General features: G+C 36.8%; 2 protein-coding genes across 2 annotated transcripts in view; one reads left to right on the plus strand and one right to left on the minus strand.

Moving 5' to 3' along the window:
- Positions 1-317: 317 nt before the first annotated feature.
- LOC107668295 (UBX domain-containing protein 11-like) lies at positions 318-7,555 on the minus strand. Its single transcript, XM_016460117.1, has 13 exons — positions 7,488-7,555; positions 5,787-5,821; positions 5,415-5,531; positions 5,225-5,322; positions 4,979-5,033; positions 4,069-4,151; positions 3,616-3,915; positions 3,397-3,474; positions 2,126-2,276; positions 1,950-2,053; positions 1,793-1,866; positions 1,531-1,668; positions 318-548 (listed from the first exon to the last, which is right to left on the minus strand). Exons 1-13 carry the CDS (start codon positions 7,553-7,555, stop codon positions 419-421), a joined length of 1,431 nt encoding a protein of 476 aa, XP_016315603.1. The 3' UTR covers positions 318-418.
- Positions 7,556-8,822: 1,267 nt separating this feature from the next.
- LOC107668304 (calcium-transporting ATPase type 2C member 1-like) overlaps positions 8,823-16,011 on the plus strand; it is a 47,324-nt gene continuing 40,135 nt past the window's right edge. The window contains exon 1 of the mRNA XM_016460139.1: positions 8,823-8,889. Coding sequence (XP_016315625.1) covers positions 8,866-8,889 — 24 coding nt within the window. The 5' untranslated portion in view covers positions 8,823-8,865. The remainder of the gene's footprint in view (positions 8,890-16,011) is intronic.

The following is a 16,011-nucleotide window of genomic DNA, read 5'->3' on the forward strand; positions in this document are numbered from 1 at the left end:
TGAATACATTTCTGAAAATGGTTTAAAAGAAAAAATGTTTAAAGATTTAGTTGGAACAATAATATGGAATGAAATAATGTAAACCATAGACCACCTTGACAGGTGATTGGGTGTTACCTCCAGGTTCATTTACAGAGAATAGAAAAATAATTTTTATAATATCAGCTGATAATAAATTATTGTAATTTGAATTGTTTAATTGAAAATGTATCAATCATTTAGTAATTTAATAATCCAATTGATTACTTTTTATTTTTGGATTTTATCAATATCCAAAATCCATACATGTTGATGTATGATCAGTGAGACAGCTGGAGTCAGCAATGTTGTAGCATCACTGTAAAAGTGCATTAATGATGCTCACTGGTTATGAGCTGATGGTTGTTGTTCTTTATGTGTCTCCACACTGTCTGTGAGATTAAGCTTGTGGACGCAGGAGCAGCGCTGCATTTGGAGTCAGACCACAGGACAGTAGCGTCTGGGTGTCATCACTGTAGCACCGTTGTGGAAATGCACTAATGATGTCATATAGTGCAGCACCCGGTCCTCTGTCAAAAGAGATTGGCTCAAATTATTGTCTGTACACTTACTGGAAAAGGATGACAACCTGTATAATATTTCTGCTTATAAATATAGACACCATACATAAAATTTGGGCAAAACGGTGTTAAAGGAATAGTTCACCCACAAATGAATATTTGCTGAAAATGTATTCATCCTCAGGCCTTCCAAGATGTACAGTGGGTACGGAAAGTATTCAGACCCCCTTCAATTTTTCACTGACTTCAGTCCATCAATTAATATCTTGTGAAGTGAAAAACTGTTTACAAGCAAAAACAGTTCTAAACAAATATGTCTGGATTTTGATGTGAGATAACAACAGGGGATGGATTACAGGAGGAAGCATTACTATGGATTATGGACTCATATTTTGACCAGAATTGAGGGTTTAAAGTTAAAACGTCTTAATAATGGATTTGTTTCTTAAAAACATGCAATTTTTCACTTCACAAGACGTTAATCGATGGACTGCAGTTGTGTGGATTATTGTGATGTTTTTATCAGCTGTTTGGACTCTCTTTCTGACGGCACCCATTCACTGCAGAGGATCCATTGGTGGGCAAGTGATATAATGATACAAATCTGATTAAATCTGTCCACATCTGTTCCGATGAAAAAGCAAACTCTAAATCTTGGAAGGCCAAAGGATGAGTAAATTTGTAGAAAATGTTTTAGTTTTTAATTGTTTTATAACATTTTTATTTATGCATTTGAGTATTTAATTAATTAAAAGTATATTTATAACCTGCATTTCTCTTGGTTCGTGAGTTTATTATATTAGAAGTATTTTGGGAATACATGTAATGCTGTCTTTAAAATTTTTTAAAGCATTTTAGGAGGCAGCATAAATAAGTTGCCTACATATGGAGCATCTCTGATATCTTAAAATGCTCCCTAGAGTGGCAGATCTCTTAATTTTGAAACCGTGTTGGAGTATCAATTTTGAAAGCTGGTAGTCATATCTCAAACCTTTTCAGGTCCAAGTAGTGACGGAGATCTCCAATGGTCTCAGTGAAGTACATTCTCATGATAAATGTCTCCATGCCATCCTCAGACTTCAGTCGTAGTGTGGTGACGTCTTGTGCTGATAGTGAAGAGTCCGTCTCACTGAATCACACCACATGGGTGGGAAAAGTTAATTATTCAAGTCAGGAACTCTAATCAACTTTCATGGTGTCTATCAAAGCTCTTCTGTTTGGTCATAACTTTAAGATAATTAGGTTTTTGATACCATTCTCTCAAGGCCTGCAGGGTAGATGTTTCCACAGTAGTCACCGAGTGACTTTTGGCACCATCAGGAAAGCCCTTAACAAAACGGAAATTCAGTTCAATGGGAAATGTGACTGAACGACCCAAAACGGGATGGACTGAAACATGACTACACTGACCAGAAGATGAGCCTTGATGGAGTCACGTATACTAATCACTTTGCCTTCCTTCACCACAGTCTCTGGGAGCTTCCGCAAGAACTGTTCCATGGACAGCTTTTTGCCTAAATGCCACAGAATGTCAATTTAAAATCCATTTTTTGATGTAATAGAGTAACTGTGAATCATGTTCATACCTGGTATCTGACTCTGTTTTGACGCTGTGGAGCTGGTCTGCTCAGAACTGTCCACCGAATGCCTTCCTGCTCCATCTATAGTTTGCCCTCTTCCAGGAAACGCAGTCCCTGGTCGCCTAACTATGAACTCATCGTCCCGTTTGTCACTAACCTATTTTTGTGGTTCAAGATTATACATACCAGTTAAAGAATGATAACTATAACTATATATAGCATCCTTCCTTAATTTAAGTCGATGGGATTTTTCACACGCCACATAAAATCCCTAAGTATTTTAACAATAATTTGATTATTAATAATTAGATGTATAATGCAAGTGACATGGCAAAGTTGAACACTTGCACTACACTGTTCAAAAGTTTAGGGTCAGTACAATTTTTTTTTTGAATGAAATTAATACTTTTATTCAGCAAAGATGCATTAAAGCAGCACTATGTAACTTTTTCTGTGTTCAAAATTTGCAAAATGTATATAATGAGCGAGTACATCATGAATTCATCTTCCAAACCGCGTTTTTGTCTTATTCCGAATCACTACGGTACACTTATAATAAGTACTTATATTTGGACTAGTGTAGCCTGGTCGGGTCGTCACCGCTGCGGAGTAACACATACCTGCGTGAATCGCCATAGACATAAACTTAGAGAAGTAGCTCCGGTTGGAATGTTCTTCCGCGGGATGTGTGCAGTTCTGTTTATTAACCGCTAGAGCGCCAAAAGTTACATAGTGCTGCTTTAAATTGATTGAAAGTGGCAGTAAAGACATTTATAATGTAGAAAAGATTTCTACTTCAAACAAATGCTGTTCTTTTGAACTTTCTATTAATCAAAAATTCCTGAAAAAAATGTACCACAGTTTCCACAAAAATTGTTTTCAGTATTAATAATAATACATGTTTCTTGACCAAATCAGCATATTAGAATGATTTCTGAAGGATTACGTGACACCAAAGACTGGACTAATGGCTGCTGAAAATTCAGCTTTGCCATCACAAGAATAAATTACATTTTAACATGTATTAAGAATAGAAAACAGTTTTTTTAATGGTTATAATATATTAATATTACTGTTTTTACTGTATTTTTAGATCAAATAAACGCAGCCTTTATGAGCATAAGAAACTTTCAAAAACATTTCAGAATAGTATCAACCCAAACTTTTGAACTATTGTGTAGGGTTAGGGATTTGATAAATCCATAACCCTAAATATGAGCAACAGTATTCGTAGTAAGATATTAATGATGAAAAGTGCATTCATTCACAGTCCACACCTGGAAGGGCACACCATTAGGAAACCTTTCCTGAAGCTCAGAAGGAAAAAACCCATCCATCAAGTCCTGCATGAATTCCTACAACAGGAAGGTAAATCTTACAAGCAATGATAAATCTGATGATTCATCTAAAGTAAATGGAAGCTGGCTGTGGAAAATGTATGGTATTTATGTAGTCAAACTAAGTGATGTAAGTCCAAAGCAGGAAAACAACTGAACCTGTGTGCGTGGGTCTTGATAGGAGCGGAATGGACCACTGAACATGACAATGCCGTTTTTGTAGAGCCAAAGAGGTATGGAAGACTGCTGGGTAAGTTTGGCCCCACCAGGGACAGCGGTCACATGGGACTCCCCTTCCCCTGCTACGATGTTCAGTTCCTGGATGTTCTGCAGGACCAGGTCATAGTTCATTTTGAAACTCTTGCGTGCATTAGTTGCTCCAGGAAGATGGCTGCTGGCCTGCTTATCATGTTCTTCATAACTTCCAACCCAGACCATCCCATAATCATTCAGAAACTTCTGTGTGGGTGGGAAAATACCATTCTGGTGAGTTTCCAATAACTATTTTGTTGTAATTATACAGGAATGACCCCTGGTTTGTTTTCTGCATACCATTACAAACATCTAAGTATGTAACCGGTTGAAAGAAAACAAGCACACAAAGCTGCTCACCTCCATTTCCCACACTTGGTTTTGAAGCTTGAGGCACAATTTAACCAGTTCTTCATCTTGGTTCTCATTACTTGTAGATTTCTCTAAAGTAAACACATTTGTTTAGTCAAGCTTTTATATGACTACTTAACTGGTAGAAAAAGCATTAGCAAAAACTAGTACTTTAGTGTAAGCCTGTATGTCTGGGTCATATTTCACCCCCAAATAATCCATTCACACCTGTAATAATGTCCAGATGTTTTGGGTTTGTTTATGATTTTTGTTACTTTACTTGATGAGCCTCATTAAATTATTATAACTGTAACATTGATGAGAATCGTACATGGCTTTTCTTTTCTTTTTTAATTCAAATTAGCATAGATTACAACAATAAATACTTTATATTAATAATTATAGAATTTTATTTTATTTATTAAAATCAGCTTAGATAAATGCTTAGTTAATGAAAATGAAATTAAATGATTAAAATCTAAATATAAATGTGTATTATATTAGATAAATGCATAAATACTGAAAATTCAACACTCAAAATAAGCATAGATTACAACAATAAATACTTTGAATGATATTAATAACATATTTTATTTGAGTATTTATTAAAATCGGCATAGATACAGTAAATGCTTAGATACATACTGAAAAAAATGCAACAGTACTTAGTTATATTGTTATATAACACTAAATACTTAAAATGTATATTATATTACATTATAAATTGTCGTTTTAAATAATATATAAATATCTTTTTCTCATTACAATTATGGGAATTTAAAAGGGATTTAAACCTAATAATAACAAAGTGTTTTTATACAGTCTATGGTTTTAAGTGTTTTAGTGTCTTATTGTAGTCTCTAGAATGCCAACTCATTCTTTCTGCAATTTTAACTCCTGTTTAAGAAATAATAATTACCTTTTGCCTCTTGCAAAAGATTCCGTTTCTCTTCCAGAACTGCTATTCTTCTTGCCTTGAGCAGGAAATGGAAGGAAATTAAGAGCTAATATCACAAGAAGACACCTGAAAAAATGATATCAGCCGTGCATCCGGAGACATCTGACGTAACACCGATGATTGTAAACATACAAACATGGATACTTAAGCTGTACAGCAAAACAGATTCAGGACAGTGAGACAACAAGAATAAAGGAAGTGTCTTACCTTATGCTCAATATCCACAGCCTGAGTTCTCACCTTTCTCTCAAGCTGAACGATCTTCTGCATCATACTTGACATAAGTTCAAAATCACTCGGCGGAGCTGTGACATGTTTAGAGAAGATTTGTGAGACATCATATTTAAAGTTTCGATAAAAACACATTTTGTTTAATTGGTCAATTCAGTCATGGTACCTTTTTTCGCCGCCGCCTTTTGCATGACCTTTGATCTTACAGTGGAAAGATTGTCTGTGATGTGTGCCACTGGCTGGTTTTGTGGAAAAATATCTCTGAATAATTTAGCTTCATAGTCTGAAAAATCCAAATTGATACATTTAAGTGATTTATAAGATCCATTGATGTATTGTTTTCTCTGTGCATTTTCGATTTTGTAATTTTATCTCCCATATGCTTTTATATTCCATCACTGGCATGGATGGAAACCTGCCATTTATGTTATCCGTAGAGGATGGCATTAGAAAAGCAGTTCAAACTCTTCCCGACTCTTGACATTTTATTCGCTTGTTAGGACAGATGGGAAAACAGTAAAATGTCTGTAAGTCTTACCATTATCTGACCTTTCTTTGTAAGGCTTTCTTTCCCTAGATCACAAAAACAGATACGACATCTGATTATTTCAAAGATGGTCTAGACTCTAGGTCATTCTTGTAATGCAGTACCTTTGAATTCTATAACTTTGGGGGGAAAAAAGCAATGATTGCATTGACATTTAAAGGTACACTGTGCAGAAATGTAAAGTCACTTTTTGTAAATGCAACATTCTTGTCCCGTCCTCGCGGGTGGAACCCCATCTAAAGCACACCGCCCTGCCTGACATGACATCATGACGGTTTGCCAGAACACACACAGTCCAACTGACTCAACAGACTACCTGCATGAAGATGAGTGACGGCGTTGAGGTATTTTACAAATATTTTTCAAATATCGTGTTTATCATGCATAAATGGCATGTGTACTGTACACTTGTTTCTGTGTTACGCTAATAGTTAGATGGCTGGCTGTAATTTGCGAGTGAGTTTAGCTATCTTCAATCTAGCTCACTAGTAAACTCAAATTACGTGTCATCATAAAAATGTAACTACAATGGCTAGTCATCTATCGAGTTACAGATGACAGGTAATGGCAGACAATGAAGTCCAGCCCTCACCTGCGCCATACTATTATTATACATTATGGGCTGAGGGCGACACAACCACTGGCCAAAGTTTGCAGCCCAGAAACATCCCGAGCACCACGATGCAAGAACAAAATAAGAAAATACAGGGTAGTGTCTCTGTAACCGCAAATACCAAATGCTTCTAATAGCTCACAGAGCAGGGTAGATTATACAACACTTATTGTAATTTTAGGTTATTGTAATTTTAACATTTTAGGTCAAGTGTTCTCAAGTTGTTTCAAACCTGTATGAATTTCTTCTGCTGAACACAAAAGAAAATATTTTGAAGAATGTTGACAACCAAACAGGTCTATGGGGACCAACAGCTGCTTGGTTACATGCATTCTTCAAAACAGCTTCTTTTATGTTCAACAGAAGAAGGAAATTAATGCAGGTTTGAAACAACTTCAGGGTGAATACATGATGATAGAATGTTCATTTTTGGGTGTATTTTGATAAAAAGCTACAGCAGACTTTCACAGATCTGCTCTGGTCAAGCTCAGATACTTTGACCTCTATTAATTATAACTTGATTATTTACACAATTTCAAGAACAGGATGGAACATAGACATGAATGTCCAGTTAAAGGTTAATTTAAATTGGTAATCATCTTTTGATAAAATCTTGATAATATCATGCAGATTTCTGTGATTTTATGGGAAGGGTGGGATGTTTTAAATTCATTGCTAATGCATGTTTTCATCACCAAACATTACATCACTTTCTAGATGATTGTTATATTTGACCAAAATCCAATATATGATTGTATTTGTATTTGTCACGCCTAGTATTTGTATTATACTTGTTATATTAGATATTATCAGCACCTGGACCACAATACACTTGAAACATAGGAGGCAATATTAGTTCTGAATTAAGTTATGAATGTGGTAGGCCTACTGGATATGGTATTCTGAAAAAAGGAACAAACATGAGGTTAGAGTGTCATTTCTAGCACAGTTGGATTTCATATACAATAATTTCATGGTTTCAAGTGTCAGTGTCACAGCTTTTCAAAAAAAGATGCTTATGCTTTAGTATTTTTCGGTATTTAACATTCACTGCTGCGTTTTGTTGGAACGTAACTTACCCATCACTCTGTATGTCTGGTAGAGGAGCTCGTTTGTTCTTCCTCAGCGTGGACAGCGGTGAGCTCATGTTTCCAATAGCAGAACGTTATTTAGAATGCAGAAAAGTAGCTGCACGCACTTCAAAACACAAGGATATAACTCTTCCTTTCCTATCCCTAGCACACGATATTCAGAAAAGCAATATTTTGACCTGATTGCTGAGCTATTTATTTTTTTAAATGTTCATGAAAGGCCTACAGCATATCGGATTTCTGTGTTTAACTAAGTTTGTTCTCAGTCCTGGGATGTTTGTTTGAACAGTTGTCATTGGTAACGAGAAAGCTCCACTTATTCAGAGCTGTGACTCCGCTCGGCGGCGCTGCGGATCCGTCAGAGGGATTCTGGCTGTGATGTAGGCGAGATCAGGACGTGTAACACCATCAGTTTAGACCCCCCACTGTAGTCCTTGATTTTGTCCTAAGGAAGGAAGAAAGATAATCTGAGCTATTGTGTAGTTGTTTATATGTATGTTTTTTTTTAATTATTATTATTTATTTTATTGATTTGTTTTTCATTCTCTCTTCTCTTAAATGCTGTCTTACATATTAAGATTGATCTTGTTTCTTGTGTATGTGGACTTAATTGTTAAAATGCATTGTAATGTTCAATCATTCCTTCAATAATAATAAAAAAATCAGTTTAGACCAATTCAATTTAAAACAGATAAATATGGAAATGATGGTGCTATATCTAAGTTTGAAACGCGTAGTGCGGGAATGCACTAACTAACAAACAAAATAAATGCAGTGCAAAATAGTGCATTGATTTAACCAAATATACATTAAAAAATCGTTTTAACAAAAAAACAACAACTATATTTGAATTTGTAGCCATTTTAATAAACAACGAATGGTATGCCACACTGACGCAGTGGGGACACAACTTTCGCAATATTTGTCGGTTTTCCTGTAATTGTACTTTTTTGCCCGAACGGTATGAGTGATGAGGTAGCCTACATTTTTAGTTTTCATTGTATTTGTCTTATTTACGCTGTTTCAACGTATTTGAAAACGTATTCTGATCCCTAAAACGATGTCAAAATTAATACCTAAAGAAAATTGTATTATATTCAAAATTTAGAGACACAGAATCGGGTATACTTTGTTATATTTGGCAGTGGCTATTTACACCTAGTACAAATAATTACTCCGTATATGATTATAATAACTGATTTCTAAGAACGATGCATCAATTATAGTGTATCAACGCCTTGCCTTTCAGTAAAGTAAACTGACTTGTGTTGTGATCTACGTCGCCCCGCCCCCTTTTGCGTGCCCTGCGCGATGACGCCATCAGCGGCCGTCAGAGTCAGATAGACCTGACGAACGCTCACGGAAGATGCAAAAGAAAAAGGACCCGCTGGTAAGTTTCAAGAAAAGCCCGTTTTCCTTACTCCGAGACCCATTGCCGGCTTTATAGCGCTCAGAAATCCTCACTGCGAGGTTCAGACAAAGCCCCGTTTGTTTAGACGTTGTTCCTCACTGCGCTCGGTGTGAATGTATGCCATGAAACACTGATAAAACATAATTAGAGACTCGTAGGCGTGATTTAAACATTAGCAGAAAGCGTGTTGTCGCCGCTAGCGCTCGGCGAGCGACAGTCATTCAAATAAAGCAACGGACACCGGCGTGAAAAGCGACGGGAGAAGCTTTAAGGTTAGACGTCATGTGTTTTGCTGTCAGTGTCCTCCCCAAAATAACCGTTTAACCGTGTGTGGAGTGACATGAATTAGTGTTGTAGATTAATTCGGTAGGTTTTCCTCAAACACATTTGCGGCTGTAGAAGCTTGAAACTTGAGTTGAGAGTGAAAATAAGTGATAAAATCCAGCCGCTGTAGTGTGTATGGATTGAATTGTTTTATTTTGGTCGTATATAACACGTGCATCTTGTAGTAGAGCATTGAAAACTATAGATTTCAGCATGCCATCCTGTTTAATCTGACGTACAGTCGCGTACACGTTATAGTCCCATCCTTTCAAACATTTTTTCTGCTGTTATCTACATCTACATCTGTTATCTGCGGCTAAACAAACAGAACAGGGCAGCAACTGTTGTATTCTTTCAAGAAATAGGCCTCAGAGTAACCATATAAGCTTCACATGAGTAGTAAACTGCACCCCAGCCAACCTGCTGTCGTTCTCTGGCTGATGCCTTGTTTAAAGTTCACTGCCACTGTGTGGTGTGCTTGACTAGAGGGTTTTATACAAGCACGGGTGTGCCAGTGACAACAAACCTGGAGTAACTGGGGTGACAGAGTCCAGTTCATTGTGCTCTGGAAGAGGGAATGCATATGCAGGCTGTGTCCTAAAACCCAGTGAGATACCTACCTAGACAGCATGTTTGGGAATTGTAGGCAAGTTCATGATTTTGGATCAGATAAAATGACAGGATGTCAGAGAGGTTTATCTCTCCCCAGTGTCCTAATTTGAAAGCATGCTTGTTACAATAGTGTGTACAATCTAACACATCACATTAGACTGTTAGCACCTTTCTGTCCTTTGGCTTAGCAAGTATCCAGTGGAGTGTCATGTGATAAAGTCAAAGCGAGTCACTAATAATAATGGTCAACATAGTTTCCCGGAAGTAAAAAAATCCCTTTCTTTATCTCCATAGAGAGCTTGATTTGTAACAGTAAGATAAACTAAACGGCCATACTACTCTTGAGATTGAATTGTGCTTCTCTAAGCCTCAATTTCAATGTGATTTTGACTTAATTTTCAAGTCTGTGAATATGCAATGATATTTTTAGATTTTTGTTCTCAAATTCCATCAGCAGTACTTATTAAAATATATATTTATATATTCATAGTTAATCATTAAGAAAAGGGTTGTATAAATAAGCACAAACTGAAAAACACTGTTTCTCTGTTCACTTAGAGCCAATAATTTTAACCTTCATGTTGTGTTCCAGTGATTTCTTTTTCCCAGAAATGCTAATGTTATCACATTGGAATAAATCTACTAACTTTGCTCAAAAATGAATGCCTACAAAAATAGCTTTTAAGTTTCTTGTTATGCTATATTATTACCAAATATTGCATTCATCTTTTTTATCAATTTTTCTTTCAATTAGCACAGGTTTCGTATTCGTTTTTGGAACTGATCATATGTCTCATTTATCTGAGTTTATGCACCTCAGTTTTTGAGTGATTATTGCCAAAATTATCCACAAATATATATATATATATTTTTTTTTATTAAAAAATGAATGAAAAGCCTAGTCAATCAGTTCCAAAAAGAAATACAAAACCTGTGCTAATTTAAAGAAAACAAGTTGACAAAAAGACCCAATCCCAGATGTGGTGATATAACAAGAGATTTACAATAAGTGGTTCGCTTGAAGTTGTCTCACAAGTTATGTCTGTTTGCACAGTTTTAGACACAAACCAGATGTATTTATAACCAGATGGTTAAGTGTGACAAATCATATTAAAGGTTGTGTTGAAGTGTTTATCACATTGTTTAGCTTTACATCAGATTTGTAATTTTGTGAATCATCTTAGAGCAGGTTGGTTTGGTTTTTGAAGTCTTCATAGAGACAATGAATAGGAAAAGTACTTCCTTAACTGAGGGTTCTAAAATGCAGTCACTGTTGTGCTCTACAGGCCAAAGAAATACCCAATAGTGCTGTGCAATGCTGATCATTACAGAACAAGATGTTTGCGTGTGATTGAGGAGGTGAGGGAGAGTTTTGTGCTTGTCTGACTGTTCACCTCTTGGATGATGAGTAGGGTATTTTTGCTCTTTCCATGTGTGTGTGTAAAAGGTTTTGTGTGTGAAGAAAACCGCTTCATTCTGCTGGATTTCCCTCTTTCTTGCTGCCCTGTCCTCTGTTTCTCTCCATTTTCACAGCACTTGTGGACTGACACCTCTCTGCTATCTAACAGTTCCAGAGAGCCTCCGCCTGCAGGCACTGTCAGGACAGCCAGAAGGAAGATTATAATCCGCTCTCTGTCCCAGCAGCCCCTGCTCCATCTATATATGTATATATAACTTTGCAGTTCATTTAACTTCCTGTGAAGCTCCCATTAGTTTTGGGTGGCAGATTGAGAAGTAGCTGGAGGTGTGTGGTCACTGATACAGAGTGTTTCCCTGATGTTTGTTTCACATCCTAATCCAGTCTTTTTTAGAAATGCAGAATTTTAAGGAAATCTGTCAATACATTCAAATCCAAAGCAATAGTGAAATTAGGGAGTAAGGCGACTGATAGCATGTGTTTCAGTTTAAGGTTGTGATGCAATCCTGAAAGTTTTAGTTTGGTATTTTCACAAGTGGAATCAATTTTTTGATTTCCCACCACTGAGCAGCCAGTGCTTGGATGTTTGGTCCCTTGTTTACCTTGGTTTTGGAGAAAAAAGATTTTCTTTCTCTGTGGGAAGCTCTGTTCTTGTTTCAACAACACTCTTCTCAGAACAGACTTTCAGATTCACTTAGAGCCAATAATTTTAACCTTCATGTTGTGTTCCAGTGATTTCTTTTTCCCAGAAATGCTAATGTTATCACATTGGAATAAATCTACTAACTTTGCTCAAAAATGAATGCCTACAAAAATAGCTTTTAAGTTTCTTGTTATGCTATATTATTACCAAATATTGCATTCATCTTTTTTATCAATTTTTCTTTCAATTAGCACAGGTTTCGTATTCGTTTTTGGAACTGATCATATGTCTCATTTATCTGAGTTTATGCACCTCAGTTTTTGAGTGATTATTGCCAAAATTATCCACAAATATATATATATATATTTTTTTTTATTAAAAAATGAATGAAAAGCCTAGTCAATCAGTTCCAAAAAGAAATACAAAACCTGTGCTAATTTAAAGAAAACAAGTTGACAAAAAGACCCAATCCCAGATGTGGTGATATAACAAGAGATTTACAATAAGTGGTTCGCTTGAAGTTGTCTCACAAGTTATGTCTGTTTGCACAGTTTTAGACACAAACCAGATGTATTTATAACCAGATGGTTAAGTGTGACAAATCATATTAAAGGTTGTGTTGAAGTGTTTATCACATTGTTTAGCTTTACATCAGATTTGTAATTTTGTGAATCATCTTAGAGCAGGTTGGTTTGGTTTTTGAAGTCTTCATAGAGACAATGAATAGGAAAAGTACTTCCTTAACTGAGGGTTCTAAAATGCAGTCACTGTTGTGCTCTACAGGCCAAAGAAATACCCAATAGTGCTGTGCAATGCTGATCATTACAGAACAAGATGTTTGCGTGTGATTGAGGAGGTGAGGGAGAGTTTTGTGCTTGTCTGACTGTTCACCTCTTGGATGATGAGTAGGGTATTTTTGCTCTTTCCATGTGTGTGTGTAAAAGGTTTTGTGTGTGAAGAAAACCGCTTCATTCTGCTGGATTTCCCTCTTTCTTGCTGCCCTGTCCTCTGTTTCTCTCCATTTTCACAGCACTTGTGGACTGACACCTCTCTGCTATCTAACAGTTCCAGAGAGCCTCCGCCTGCAGGCACTGTCAGGACAGCCAGAAGGAAGATTATAATCCGCTCTCTGTCCCAGCAGCCCCTGCTCCATCTATATATGTATATATAACTTTGCAGTTCATTTAACTTCCTGTGAAGCTCCCATTAGTTTTGGGTGGCAGATTGAGAAGTAGCTGGAGGTGTGTGGTCACTGATACAGAGTGTTTCCCTGATGTTTGTTTCACATCCTAATCCAGTCTTTTTTAGAAATGCAGAATTTTAAGGAAATCTGTCAATACATTCAAATCCAAAGCAATAGTGAAATTAGGGAGTAAGGCGACTGATAGCATGTGTTTCAGTTTAAGGTTGTGATGCAATCCTGAAAGTTTTAGTTTGGTATTTTCACAAGTGGAATCAATTTTTTGATTTCCCACCACTGAGCAGCCAGTGCTTGGATGTTTGGTCCCTTGTTTACCTTGGTTTTGGAGAAAAAAGATTTTCTTTCTCTGTGGGAAGCTCTGTTCTTGTTTCAACAACACTCTTCTCAGAACAGACTTTCAGAGTCGACAATACCGCTTTTTGTTTTTGTTGAACTGTATGATCTCTAAGCCTGGATGTATTCCATTGTAAATGATAATCTTTCATTTGTTCTGAATTCAACTCTCACTTTGTAAACATTAAATTAACGTATTATTCCTTTTAATATGGTCACTAACACCCCAAACAGACCCCTTTCTCTGGATATATTTGTTTTATTCTCATTTGTTGGCAATATCACCATTGTGCATACTTATTAGTAGGGCTGTGTCAATACTAGCATTTTTCCCCTCAAAATATTGCATCAATGCTTAAAACGATAACTCACGCAAAAATGAAAATTGTCAATTTCATTCCAAACCTGTATGATTTTTGTCTTTTTTTTAAGCAATTGTGCAAACAAATAGTTGAATCAGTGGTTCGAGTTGTCATTCAAATTGTTCAAAAGAACAAACCATTTGAGTAAAGAAGATTCTCAGGAATGAATGAACTTGTTTTATTCTGTTGAAACCCTTGAAAAGTTTTTTTTTAAATTAAGTTATTCAAAATGTATTATTAGAATTTTAATAATTTAAGCTTGGTTTTTACCATGAAAATAGCCAAAAAAGCTGGCATGGCGTTAAAAAAAATAAAGAAACAAACGGTCTGCATTTGGGCTTTCATGAGTTGTGACATAAAGAATAGTGCAGAACATGTCTATGGCGCAGTCTTTAGGCATTCACAATGTTGGTTAATTTGTTTAAAATGTCTTATTTATTGATAGCATTGCAAATATTGTAAATAGTCAGTGTAATACCTAGGCCTGGGCGATAAAACGGTATCAATATTCATCGACGGTACACCTTCAATAACGATATAAAAAATGTTCGATGTAGTGCACGATATAGGCACGTGCTATGAGTGACGCAGACAGCACACACAAACACGAACACATAATGAATTGAGTGCTGTGCCTGCCTGTGATGAGGAGATTGTGAATAAAAAATGAATATTAGTCGAATTTAAAATAAACATTTGCATTTGAATGTTAGGAGCGCGTCAGAGAGCATCATCAGTGGCACGCGAAATGCAGTGATGTAAGTGACGTTGCATTTTAATGTTTTGTTAGTCTAGCCCAGGAGATGCGCCGCTGCTGTGTTATGCATTCAAAATATTAAAGAAATATAGAAGCTCAATGCGGAGAAGATCTTGATTAGGTGAAAACCGAAACCAAGCCATTCACACAGATGCATATTCAGCGCATTTTTAGATGGACAAATATGACTGCTGCACTCACTAGGGTTGGGTACCGAAACCTGGCACCGGTACCCATGTAACCGGTATGTACTAGAACCGAATCAGAACGCAGATTTCGGTGCCACTTAAATGCTTGAGCGATCGATTGAAATATTTGTTCTCCAAAACGGACGTAAGGATCACCGGCACCGCACGTGAAAAATAATTTCTCGACTGAGAAAATTCACGAAAGCAAGTCGGAAAGGGAAATGAGAGCATGCGAGGAGCGCATGAATGCAGTAATTACACTTGCTCTGATGGCAGCAGGTAGATACCGCTAGCTAAGATAAACATTCTTAAATTAAAATGCCTAAAGCTAGGGTGACCATACGTCCTCTTTTCCCCGGACATGTCCTCTTTTTGGACCTACAAAAATACGTCCGGCTGGAATTTCTTAATTGCCCAAAATGTCCGGGATTCGGCTGTTTTCTTAATCCCGCTCCCGCTGAATCTCTGACCACTGACACCTGCTCCCGCAACGTGGCTGTTTTCTTAATCCTGCTCCCGCTGAATCTCTGACCATTGCCACCTGCTCCCGCGATTTTCGTGTCCAATCCTATAAACATTCTAATATTGTGTATAATTTTGGCGCATCAGGGAGCCGCTCTCAGGATGTGGTGTATTTAAATATTTTTGAATGAGCTTTTGCGCTGTTTATTTTTATTTTCACTTTCAATTTCGCAATCACACGCACTCTGTGTAAAGGGAGCACATCTTACAAGATACTCAAGCATGGTCTTGTCAGTAGGCGCGTTTCCATTACAGATTTGCACAAAACTTTGGCGATATTTTATAAATGTCGATAAAAAAGTATTGCGAAATGACGGCGTTTCCATTAACCAATGTTATGCGACTAAAACGTAACCTTTTGCCTCTCGCGACAATTTGCGCAATTTGAAGGGTAATGGAAACGCGACTAGTCATCTCTCCTTATTCTCGACCTGTGATCAGTCAAATCTGACTCCTGCAGCTCTTGTTGGATTCAGGATTGCCAAGTCCGCGTTTTGTTCCACAGAATTGGGCTACTTTTAAACTGTTGCCATGGGTTGATTTTCCCAAGTGGGTTAAAGGTTTGAAATATTGCATAAATTACATTTGACAGAAATGCTTGTATTGAAACATTTTGTATTCTACCTATGATAAAACTTTCATGGACTTCTACATTAACTGTTCCCATCGTGGAATGACCTGCCCAGCTCAATCCAAGCAGCTGAGTCCTTAATATTTTCAAGAAACGGCTGAAAACACATCT

Source organism: Sinocyclocheilus anshuiensis, unplaced genomic scaffold (assembly GCF_001515605.1).
Source record: "Sinocyclocheilus anshuiensis isolate Anshui unplaced genomic scaffold, SAMN03320099.WGS_v1.1 scaffold1623, whole genome shotgun sequence".
Taxonomy (NCBI): domain Eukaryota; kingdom Metazoa; phylum Chordata; class Actinopteri; order Cypriniformes; family Cyprinidae; genus Sinocyclocheilus; species Sinocyclocheilus anshuiensis.

What these genes read in the sequence shown, in the direction of transcription:
- LOC107668295 (XM_016460117.1), bottom strand. Translation starts at nt 7,555, where the DNA reads ATGAGCTCACCGCTGTCCACGCTGAGGAAGAACAAACGAGCTCCTCTA. An exon ending in CAAAGAAAGGTCAGATAATG is followed by an intron (nt 5,532 to 5,786) that starts GTAAGACTTACA and finishes TGGATTTTTCAG; the next exon opens with ACTATGAAGCTAAATTATTC. An exon ending in CACTACTTGGACCTGAAAAG is followed by an intron (nt 549 to 1,530) that starts GTTTGAGATATG and finishes CTCTTTTGACAG; the next exon opens with AGGACCGGGTGCTGCACTAT.